We start from the raw sequence: 13,039 nt of genomic DNA, 5'->3' as shown, positions 1-13,039 counted from the left end.
TATCAGAGTCCAGACTCACCATTGCTTCACGAAACGTCGTAGGCTCATCGTTGTCCAACAACAATATGTTGCGTTGTTCCGATATGAGTAACAAATGCCTCTGAGGTATGCAATGTTCCCTATCCGACCTTTGTAACGGTATTATCTCTTGTATAGGCTTCACAATATCTTATGGTTCCTGATGAGTAGTAGGAGTATCTTCTTGAGTATATTGAATTTATTTGAGATGCACATTACTCACACTAACTCCTTTGGAGAGAAACTCTTTCTTCAAAAAAACACCATTTTGAGCAACAAATAATTTAAGGGTATGGTCGAAGACTGGATCAAGGCATAAGGGAAAAGGTGAAATGAATGTTTATCTTATTTATGGTTATTCTCATAGTAATGATTTTAAATTTCTATTTTTGAAAGATTCTGATTGAAGTCAAAAATGGTGTTGTGGATGAAAAGGTTTCTATTTCTAAAAGATTCGCGTTCAAGTACAAAATTAGAGTTTGAGCAAGCAATTTCATGGCAAATTCAGATCTGAAATAATTTGACAAGTCTTGTAATTTGGCTTAGAGCAATGTTTAAAGGTTCGAACCAGGAGTATATGACCCAGGAACGAATTGTTTAGATTTGCTTGGGGGCAATAAAATCTATCACATTCGTCAAATCTTCGTATTTTATTCGGGGACAAACAAAATTCTCATATTATTTGATCGGGACGAACAAAGGTTTAAGCTTGGGGGTGTGATAGGGGTGAAATAAGTTGTTATTTTCCCTAACACTTAGACTAAAAAAATTGTCATTTATCGAGTTACAATTATCTATTTTCTAAAGAATCAGATTTCTTTTTGTTATTTTACTTGATCTGAGAGAATTGTAGATTTTTAATGATATTAGAGCTAAAATAGGAATAAAATGAAGCAATCCATACAAATGCCCTCATCCTCATGCGATCCAAAATAGCTACCGCAGGAAGTTAGGCCCTCCGTGAAGTTTAACCCAAACCGCATGCAACTCAAGCATCCGCACGCAGAAACTGCCAGAACAGCAGTTATAGATCTAACTTGCCAACCAAGGCCTATATAAGCATCTGGACGTCCAGGAAAGAATCTTTCGAATCTCTGAACCCCAAAAGACACATTTACATCAGAGAGCACCTAGAATTAGGGTTTCTCTTATGGAGGCTATGCAAATGAGAGATCAATACACTAGCAAGGTCTCTATTAGAAGAGGAGTAGAGACAAGAATCGAAGACAATGTGCATGAGAGAAGAGGCAACATGGGTAGCAACTCTTTTCTAGGGTGAAGACATGTAATCTTGAATTCTTATGAGTTTAATCTAGTTGTTTATTTATATTTGTCATTGCACTATGATCTGAATTCTTACTGAGATTTACTCCTTATGTTCTTACTTATTATGTGCTTAAAGAGACCTCGTATACATTGAGATGCGCACTCCATGTTATACCATTGTGAGGTTTGTTGGCTTTTGGGAGCCCTCGACTTATATGTTTGACTAGATTTGCAAAACATACATAATTTTATTTTACAGTTTTTCTTCTTGAGTATCTGTGTAGGTTCATGACAAGTGAAGGATTAGTAATTATACATCAATGATGAATTAATACATTGCAATACAACATCATGGATGTAGTCATGAAGCACAAGACACTGGATAGCAAAAGTATTAACTCAAGATTAAGGATAATGTATATGTAAGATTGGTAAAATAAGCTTGAGATTGACCTAAATGAGGCTTACCGTTGTCACGGTCCAGTGACCGTGATAACGGAATAAATAAATCCTGTAACGCATAAAATAGGATTTAGCATCACCACATCGCTAATCCTTCCAGAGGATTACCATGATAGGGACTATTGTCACGGTCATCTACCGTGATCAACAGTGACCACCGTTACACTCCAAACCACTCCGATTGACCTACCGTTGTGACGGTCCCCTGTACCGTTACAACGGTCAGCACCACTTATTTCCTTTTTATCAACTCTTTATAAATAGAAGCTATACCAAGGTTTGAAGTATCACTCTAGCCGCCTCCAACTTCAATATTTCGCATTTACAGATCTAGTGAAAGCCATTGTTGCTTGTGCACTCCAACTTCAATATACACAATCAATCTCAAGCTTATTTAATCAATCAACCAACTCCTAGAGTGATCCTGCGTGATCGAATCATTTACTACTTTGAGTTTTGTGCTCACCTTGCAATCCTTGGAGTCCTTGTGACTCGGATTGTGTTGTTAGGGCCGTGTGACTTCCCAGAAGAATTATAAGGGCTCACCGGTTACACCTTGTACTTCTTTCTCATTGGGTAAAGAAAGACGTGCTATCTAGAAGGTCGCGAGCCCTAGAGATGTAGGCGTTAGTATCGAACTCCGTAAACAACTCTCGTGTCAAGTGCCTCTAAACCCTACTATTTACTTTACTTACTTTATAATTAGTTTAGGACAAAGTTATTCTAGTTTCCGCCAAGAACAACTTATAGACACGTTTGAATATTATTACTTAGACCAAAAATATAAAAATGCATATTCCCCCCCCCCCCCCCCCCCCCCCCCCCAGGTGACTTTGGGACCAACAAGTGGTATCAGAGCAGGAAAATCAAATTAAGATATACTTAATTTGATTATTATATTAGATCCTAGATATGGCACAACGTACACCAAAATTTGTTAGAGAACCTTCCATGTTGACTCATGCTACCAAGAACTTTAGTTATTGGAAAAGGGTTATGACCAATTATATGAAATTGATTGAAGTATGGGAAGCCGTAGAAAATGCTTTCACACCAGTATATAACTCTACTACCAACATAATTACCACTGAATCCAAACTTGCCAAAAAGGTAGATGATCTTGCCATTAATGCTATCATAGGTGCAGTACATGAATCCTTGTGGATTGTGTTCTCAAATGCTACAAATGCAAAAGAGATGTGGGATTCTCTTATAACTAAATATGAGGGTAATGACTAACTAAAGCGAACCAAATTAGAAGGACTAGAAATAAAATTTGAAACCTTCTGTGTAGAAAGTGGTGAGACTGTAGAAGATACCTATAACATACTTTTACAAATACAACATGAATTCATAGAACTTGGTCAACATCTTTCTCACAATAAGATTGTAGGAAAACTTTTAAGAGTTAACGACAATGCCATAATATAGTAGGATTCAAATTATTTGATTTGAGTCTTTTGGTTTGTATGTTATAAATAGGAACATCAAGATCTAAAATATAAAGTCCATTATGTAATGAAGTTTTGCCATAATACATATCATTTAAATAAAAGTAACAACCATTGTTCTTAAATTTAAATTCAAATCCAAACATATCCAAACATGAAATAGAGATAATGTTTGTACTTATGGTAGATACATAATAATAATTATTTAATTTTAAGATCATCCCGAAAGGTAGAGCGAATGATACAGTGCCTATGGCCAAAGCAGCAACACGTGCTCCATTGTCAACACGTAGTTGTACCTCTCCTTTATTCAACATTCTACTCTTTGCGAGCACCTGCATATTTGAACAAATATAAGCTCCTGAACCAGTATCTAATACCTATGAATTAGTTTGATAAGTAGAAATGTTAATTTCTATAACAAAAATACCTGAAGCAGGAGTCTCACTTCCCTTCTTGTTATCTTCCTTGAACTTCTTGCAGTCTCTCTTCCAATGATCGATCTCATTGCCATAGAAATACTGCGACTCGACAGCACTAGTATTGGCTACAAATTTCCCTTTGTTCAAGTTTCCAACTTGAACTTTGCCTTTGCATTTTCCTTTGCCTTTGTCTTCGGCCTTACCTTTGTCTTTCTTTTTGAAGTTTGTTTCATTCTTAACCAACAGGACATCATTAGGTTCCTTAAGTTGTGTTCGGCTATTTTTAGTATTCCATGCAATTCTGTCATTGACTTCTCTAGCCCATTCATATTAAAATTTATAATGAATTAATGGTAACTTGAAGGCAAGGACCGGAGAATAATGTCAGTAGCCAACTCTTTACTAAGGGGATAACCCAAACGGTTCAGATTCTCAATGTACCCTATCATCTTGAGTACATGAGGACTAACCAGGCTTCATTCTGCCAGTTTACATTGATATAATGCCTTTGATGTCTCATATCTCTCAGTGCGAGCTTGAACTTGAAAAAGTTCTACAATTATGTCATAAGCACTCAATTTCTCAAGCTGCTTCTGAAGCTCAGAATTTATTATTGTGAGCATTAGACAAGTGACATCAAGGTCATCATTCACATGCTTATCATAAATTGCTTGTTCCTCGGCAATTACACCTGTTGTTTGCCTTTAATTTTTCAGGAACGAATTTCTCTAAAACATATTCTTTTTTCTCTTGCTTGAGAATAATGTGTAAGTTTCTAAACTAGTCTAAAAAGTTTGGACCAGTGAGTTTTGCACTTTCTTTTTCAATAGCAGATCGCAACGTAAAAGTAGATGTACCTGCCATAATCTACAATAAAACAAATATGCAGAATTTAAACTTAAAGTTTTATGTTTTAGAAAAGCCTTTTTAACAAAGAGTTTACTCCCACTATGTGTTTTAAAAACCAATGTCCCATATAAAACCATATAGCGGACAAAGATCCACATGTCACCAAATTCAAGTGAGTTTTGGCATCATTGCTTGAATTTAGTCATTTAGGTACGCATACCCATGCTAATTACATCTAATATAACTATTGATTGTTTGAGGTAACATTCTGTCCCGACTCCTCAAACATATGCCTCAAGGCCTAAAAACGTTTTGATAGCCTAGTTAAATAAAACCAATTCTCTATATATAAGTGTCCAACACTCATATCCTACCTCATTAAGATAAATAATGCTACCTTGCTTTGGCAAACCCATCAATTAGCGATCGAAACCTTGATAGGTTAGAGATTTTCGAAAGGCATGAAACTTAATTTTTCTTTAAAGGACTTTGTTGTTTATTTTAAAAACATACTATGTCATAAACAATTAAATTAATAACATGAGCCCAATTCATGAATGGAATAGTATGGTCCATGTCATGATACTCTCCATTATAAGACTCTACTTGACAATAGTCACAATACATCCTTCATGTAATCTTCTTTATACTAACCATATAACTACTATAATGGTAATAAAGAAAGTACTTACATGTTCTAAGAATAACAGTTCGCAGACCGCATAAATGATACATAACAAGTGACATGCAAATCATTTTTAATTATATAATAAATTAATTCACGGGGCATCTTAGGCCACATTTGCACACATCAATCATTCATTCATTACAACATATACACAAGACAACGGGATCATACTATTCTACAGTATATATTACTTAAAACAATTACTCTTCAGTTTCATAAAATAATCATATAACATAACCAATCTAATTGATTAAGTTTCCATAAAACAGTATCTCTACTAAATACCCCCAACTGTACAATCTATGCTCAAATAAGAATATCTCAATGGCTGAAGTTATGCACTCGCCAGGGTCAGTGATATATTTTAGAAGATTCCTTATGGGTATTTTACTATCTGATAGAGGTGCCATCGGGTCGGGTCGGGTCCGGGTACTATTATATTTGGATCCGGACCCTAAAAGTGTTCGGGTCCAAATTTCGATCCATATACTTATTTGTTTCAAATCGGGTCGGGTCCGGATCCGGATACCTATCTACCCGTAGATATTTCGGGTCCAGTCTTTCGGTTCCGGGTAGATAGATACCCGTAACTTGTTTGTGGATTACCGGGTCCGGTTCGGATACGGGGCGGTTCCGGATCCAGAGCGGGTATAGGTCACAACTCCAAAGTATTCGAGAAATTATTTACATTTAAATATAATTATAATTTCTTAAACATCTCATATAATAAATCATTACAATATAAATTAAAAACTACTGCAAAATAAAAATTATACTATTAATCATGTTTATAAATAATAAAATATATCATGCTACATAGCAAAATAAAAATAATAACTCTAAATTATTAGTTAGTTGTTGGTTGTTTGGAGTACTCATGGTATAACAAAAAATATTGAATTTAGTTTTTTGTTAATAGCTTTTGAATTCAGGAGGATGGAGGAGATATAATTTTTAGAAAGTAAAATATTAGAGATGATGATTTTTTTTTTATAATTCAAAAAAATATATGAATTGAATGTAATAGAAGAAAAAAGGTATAAAATAAGCTGGTTATGGAAAAATAAATTTGACAATCATGTGTCATGTGTCACATGTGTATAATATAGAACAAAAATTAAAGGACGTAATTAAAGGGCTAGTTAAGGATGTAATTAAAGGGTAGTGTAAAACAGTAGCATAAATTTGGTTAAGTTTTATCAAATTATAGCTCAGCTGAAATATATTATCTAACACAAAAACTTGATGCAGAGTTATTAATATATATTTTATCGGCTATTTATACGGGTATCGGGTCGGGTCCGGTTATGGGTCGAATAATTAAATGATACCCATACCCTACCCATTACAGTATCGGTTCCGGGTCGGATATTAAATTATTAATTTTGTACCCATACCCATAATTTAATCGGTTATATTTTTTAAACCATACCCTATCCAAATTAATCAGATCCAGGTCGGTTCCGGGTCAGATCCGGTTCGGATCCGGATAATCGGGTAAAAGTAGCACCTCTACTATCTGAATGGCATGAAGTCTTATTGTTAATTAGTACATCTAGTTTTACATATCAAGTAGACAAAAATATCTTGGCGGTGGGTCCCATCAGGACAGTTTACCGTTAGGTCAATTTACAAAGTATTAAATTTTAGGGGCATCAATGTAAATAAATTTGTTGTAGTTTGGCAGTTACCTATTCCTCCCAAAATTAATTTTTCTTTGGCTTCTCTTACATAATAGAATTTTAACTACAAAAAACTTAGCTAGAAGAGGATGGTCGGGTAGCTTACAATGTCATTTTTGTGCAGAAATTGAAGATACTAATCATTTGTTTCTTAATTGTACATAGGCTCAAAAAAATTGGTTTTTGGTTAGGCAAATCTCAAGACTTCTTTGATGAATGGAATTCACTAACAAATATCTTTGAATTTTCTTCAATATTTAGTTCCATTCAACAAAAGGGCTTCTTAGTTATCAAGTGAGTTTTGTTGGACGGTATGGAAATATAGGAATGAAACATGCTTTCAATCTGGTGCTAACAAGTCGATTAGAAATATTATATTGCTGATAATTTCTGTTTTTGAGTATTGAGCAGGACATTTGGACAAACGATTCAAAGCAGCAGCTTCCAACTGACATCTGCGCCATACCCTTGAGGATGTGGGACCCTAATGACATTCAAATTGTGCCATATCAGACAAGTTACTTAGGACAAGATTTTGATCCAAGTCTGCTCATTGAAGATGGCAGCATACCACTAGGGCGTGAGGCTGGTGATCCAGCAATATGACTCCGTGAAGAACACGCCCAAATTTTCTATTAGTCTTTTGGTTGTTGATTAAACGAAAGACATTTGTGTTTTGCTCTATTTTAGATTCTTTTTAATTCGGACTCAAATCAGTATTGTTTTGGTTGCAAGTTAATTCATGATTTCAATATATTGAAACGAACATTTTATGCCTTTTATCAAAAAAAAAACCAACCCGTCCCATTCATTCAAATAAAGAAAACTGAGCGTGAACTCTTTTCTTTTTTACAAATTCCCAAGATATATATAGCTGCAGCCTGCAGATATTATTACATAATACTATGATCAGGGCATTTAGCCCTTACAAAGATTTGAGTTGTGATGAATTATTATTAATTCAACAGAACAACACTTGGCTTGCACTTGCAGTCAACAATAGAGAAGTAGAGAATAGAGAGACATGGGTCTGCATCTCTCAGATAGACAACAACTCCTATTACACCTAATACATGCTATCAAACAAGTCTAACACATTCCCTAATCCGCATGCAAAGGACTCTTTAATTTTTGCCTAATCCATCTCCTTGCACCAAATTTATCCGTGATTTTAATCAGAAAGGGAAAGGGAAAACCCCCTTCCAAATGCTTCACTTTGATTGATCTGCACCAAAAAATTTAATTCCCAAATCTCAATTCTTTTCAAGGCTTATCCATTAAATTGTCAGGCTCGTTCTTTCTTCCCGAGCTGCGACCCAGCTTTCCCAAAATGCCCATGAAACTGCTGCTCCCCTCACAACCACTAAAACCTTGAGAACGTCTCGACTTCCTTAGTTTCGGCGACCCAAATTTGTCTCCAGAATCTTCATCCGTATTCATCTTTGGCATGGCAACTACAAGTCTTGAGATGGTACATCGGCAGAAGGGGCAAGAGGGAGATGGCAAACAAAGAGTGGTAGGGTTGGGTTTGCTATGGCAGCATAATGCCAAAGTGCAAGGCGCACACATTTGGTGACCACAATCTTTCACCTCTATTGTACAAACTTGGTCAAAACAGATGCAACACAGCTCCACATCACTTGTCTGTAATTATAAATTATATCAAAGAGATTAACAAATGTCCAATAGAAAATTATTAATACGTAGGTTAGGTGACCTACTCAAAATTAGTTGAGCCATAGTTTTAGTTAATCTCTCATTGGATCTGATTAGATAAGCCAGAACTGTACTATATTACTTTAGGTTAGAGCCATCAGTAATTTATTCTCTCATGTTGCTAAAGTTGGAAGTTACATATTTAGAATTACACAAAAAATTTGGCATTTTCCATTGTTTGGGACAAAATAGGGAAAGAATATTGCTTTGATCTACAATAAATTTTAAGGACCCACAAAGATTCTTTGCTGAAATGCAATAAGCAAGTCATGTTCATAAATCTTTGGCTAATTGTGTAGGCCAGGGTACATTAAACACTAAATACATAATTGGTACATTTACTAGTACAAAAAAAAAATTCACATATTGCCTTGCAAATCTAAAACATATAACTAATGTAGATAGTCCTTCAAAAAGGTAACACATTGTTAATTTTACATTACACTTCCAACTAAATGCCCAATCTGAACTTCTTCAGTACCAACAATGAGTGCGAGAGTACTGGATTTTAGGCCAATTTTGGATGTAGAGGGGCATTGAGTATAATATTTCATTTTATCAGTGCAAGAGCACACATGATAGTTGGCATTACAAGGCAGGGTGCAGATTTATAAATACCCCCAATATAAAATAAAATGAATGAATAAATAGAAGTTACCACAGAGGCAGCATCATCAGCCCCGTCATCGGAGTGAGTAGGGGAGGGCAGTGAATATTTGGTCCCTTTCAAGATGCTTTTCTCTCTTTCCCTATTGGCCTCCATTAGAGCCGCCTCTAACAATGCCTTTGCATGAGGGTCAAGCTCACTTATGAATTTCAATGGGGAAGGCCATACCAATGGCTCCGCAGCCGATGGGTTTAGAAGAGCTGCACAGGCACCGTGACCTCTCTTAAGAGCAACCTCATATGGAATTCTCCTATAAATAGAGTATAATTCAAAAGTAATATGTCATAAGTATATAGTGAACTTCATTAACACACAGTAAAATCCTTCTTATATGGTACATTTATGTAGAATCGGGAATTGCTATACACTGAAACTTCAAAACAAAAATTGCATATATAAAATCAGCTTTGCATGATTATACTTGCATCTTAGCAAAACCAAAACGATAATAATCTGTCGATTTTGGTCTTCATCTAGATCCAGCATAAGATCTCTTATAGCACAAAATTATTATACCAAAGGCAAACCATCTAACACCTAGCGCCTAGCGAAATTGAACAGAAAATACCAATTCAAACCAAAAATATAGACCAAATTCTTACCCAGCAGAATCTCTCTGAAGCCGGTCAGCTCCCCAAGCAAGCAATTCACGAATGCAATCCAAATTACCACCACGCGCTGCCAGATGAAGAGCCGTACTTCCAGGAAAACTAAAATCAGCACAAAATTGATCAAACAAATTTATTAAAAAAAATTAATATCTGAGTATAATTTTTCAAATGAAAAAAAAAGGAAAAGAATGGTCCAATTACCCGTATGTACCAGTAGTAGCAGAGACTATGCCCCCATTTTCTAGCAACATGTGAACACAGTCACGGCGACCTTGCCGAGCAGCAAGGTGTAAAGGTGTTGCACCATTATCGTCTCTTACATTCACAAATCTTGCAAATCCCCTTTGAAGTTCAGAGAAAGGTCAAGATAGTTGTGAGATAAAATACAATCTAACTAATTCCAACCCGGCTACAGGGAGCCAATATATAAATATAAATAAATAAATAAAAGCATACCAAGATTCTGCTAAAGATGCAGTTTGGGCTTCTGATAGAATTAATTGGAGGCAATCAGAATATCCATAATAGGAAGCATGATGCAGACATGTTCTTCCATTCAATGAATCAAACATCAAGATCTGGCATGATTTGAGTGAGATCAGTACCGATTTTAGCTCAAAAGATTGGAATAATAGAAAATGGGATAAATATAGAAACATTACTTACATTAGCACCAGCTTCAAGTAGCTTGATCAGGCAATCGGACTTTCCGTGCATTGCTGCCAGCATCAGTGGAGTCTTAAAACGGAAAATCCGACAAAAAAACAAATTCCCATAAAACAAACTGGCAACGAAACCAAATCAGAAAATTCAAATTTTACTTGAGCTCTTTTCTCACCTGTTTATGTCTATTCACCACGTCCGGTTGTACAGATCGATCCAAAAGCATGGAAAGAACCTACAGTCAAGCACACCGAACCATGTCAACAAAATTCAAACAAATGACGAGAAATCGGTTTCGCCGAAGAAGTACCGCTTGATAAGACTAAAGAACGCACCTCGATGCACCCATTGGCTGCCGCGATATGAAGCGCAGAGAGGCGATCGTAGATCGTAGTGCGATGAACCAAACCGGGCTCGTACTGGAGAGCTGCCTCGACGGACTGGAGGTCCCCGCTCTGGACCGCGCTGTAGAACTCGTGCTCGTCGCTGGAGCGACTACAACTAACGCCTTGGCCCATTTCCGTCGCCGGCGATCGCCGCCGGTCGGAGGCGTAGGAGGGTTGAGTGAGTTTTAAGTGGAGGGGCCGCGACCCACAGAGTTCAAGCGTGGCTTTCTCGCTTAAAAAGAGCTTTTCGTCCGATAGAGTTGGTGGTCGGGAGTTTCGCGGTGAGATTACCCCGGTATGATTCAACTGACACTGCATTTTAAATTTACTGTGCTGTGGGAGCGCTGCGTGATTTGACGAATAGTCTCTGATCTTCTGTTACCCAGACTCTCAATCTTTCTTTGTGAATTCGTGTCAGAATGTAGAAACCGCGCGCCAAGTTCGTAGCGGGACTGCGGGAGTATGTATTCGAAGTATAGGAATGACAACAAAATCTCGCTTTAATACCTAACACATGATTTGAATTATGTTTTTTTTAAATATGTTTGAATGCACAAAAATAACATTAATTAATACTAATACTATCATCCGATGGAATTTAAATATTTCTCTCTCCTTAAAAAATAATGTTGCATAGTATTATTCCGCTATTTAATATTTTTTACAAGAATAGTGAAATTTGCTTTCTTTTAAAAAAGGCATATCAAACAGTATTCACACTGTTTTGCAATTCGAATAATGAAGTAAACACCTTTTATACTAACTAAATCCTCACGCATTAGGCTCTGTTCGGCTGCACAGTGGGAATGGAAATAGAAAAAGTTCTGAAATTTACTGTTTATATGAGAAAAAAAATTCAGTTCGAGTAAATTTTTTTTTTCCATGTAAACAGTATTTTCGGAATTACGTCCAAACAGGCCCTAACTTACTTCTTTTTACTATTCAAACGCATTCCAGTTAAAAATCACATCAGAGCGGACGGACCGACGGAGTCAACGTATTTTTTAATTTATACACGAAAGATCAGTTTTTTTTTTTTCAAAGTACCGAATAACAACGTAATTTTTTGATGGAAGGTGATCAGGTGAGCTGGGTCAGACTTCATCTTCATCTCCAGTTCACACGTCAAATACCATGTGCAATTGTGCAGTAAATTTAGTTTCTCTGACACGATGGCTATTTATATATTGATAAATAACACGGTTGTTATGAGTTCTATGATCGTTAAATAGTCCTATCCTAGGCAGCAACTGCCAGGTTTATCAAAAAAAAAAGATAGTTAAATAGTCCCCACTAAATTAATTCAACAGCAAGCATAAATGCACATCTCAATCATAATATTTCTGTGCTCTATTCGAATTCATGATTTTTGTAAGGAAAAAAAAAATAGCGAATCAAATTTAAATAGTTAATCGAGATCAAACTCATTAGCTAATCAAATGGATAAAAAATTATATTTTAACTTCTAATTGTCAATACTCTAACTTTTAATCAAAATTACTAATTAGAATTCAAGAAGTTTATTCTAATTTTAATTCTAAATTTAACTCAAATTAAAAATTAGAATTTCATAAGAGTTGGACATCCTGACTCTATGTGGTTCATCGCTAACTTTGACAAATAAATTACATTATTGGTGTTTCTTTCTATAATTTGACAACATAACTTGTATGACAACAACTACAAGAATGTAGTATCTTATAGTTTTGTTATCAAATTAAGTACAATTTAAAATTCTCTTTTATTGTTGATAAAATAAAACTATTAAATCTTTTAAAACGCACGAGAGATGGCCAATCAGTTTTCAAATTATCAAATTTTATACATAATGTATCTAAATTTCATAAAATATCTCTATATTTTTAATTGTTTGTCTGAGCTGGATTAATTAACAATCGTTTAGCTTGACAAATTGAACAACATTCTCTGTAACTTGATTGATTGTGCATCAGAGTTAATATGAGTTAAATGTCATTTGATATCCCATAATGCTGTGAAATACAAATTACTATAATTTTCAAATCATTTTATTCAACAGTCAAATTTACATTAAATTTTATTATTTTTCATGTCTATGTTGTATACCAACTTTGATTGTTGCATTTCTCTTTCTATATATAGTAGCACTTACACTCAAAATTAACTCCCATAAAATACA

The 13,039-nt window shown here is 35.4% G+C and overlaps 1 protein-coding gene across 1 annotated transcript; it reads right to left on the bottom strand.

Annotated features, from left to right (window-relative positions):
• Positions 1 to 7,678: 7,678 nt before the first annotated feature.
• Positions 7,679 to 11,206, bottom strand: LOC144555440 (E3 ubiquitin-protein ligase XB3-like). The gene is made up of 8 exons (XM_078303768.1): positions 10,831 to 11,206; positions 10,671 to 10,730; positions 10,499 to 10,570; positions 10,289 to 10,410; positions 10,034 to 10,174; positions 9,824 to 9,931; positions 9,213 to 9,471; positions 7,679 to 8,482 (listed from the first exon to the last, which is right to left on the bottom strand). Exons 1-8 carry the CDS (start codon positions 11,197 to 11,199, stop codon positions 8,102 to 8,104), a joined length of 1,512 nt encoding a protein of 503 aa, XP_078159894.1. The 5' UTR covers positions 11,200 to 11,206; the 3' UTR covers positions 7,679 to 8,101.
• Positions 11,207 to 13,039: the final 1,833 nt, after the last annotated feature.

This window comes from Carex rostrata, chromosome 6, assembly GCF_964058835.1.
Source record: "Carex rostrata chromosome 6, lpCarRost1.2, whole genome shotgun sequence".
Taxonomy (NCBI): Eukaryota; Viridiplantae; Streptophyta; class Magnoliopsida; order Poales; family Cyperaceae; genus Carex; species Carex rostrata.
Note: the sequence above shows the minus strand (reverse complement) of the source record. Positions and strands in the feature narration are given on the sequence as shown.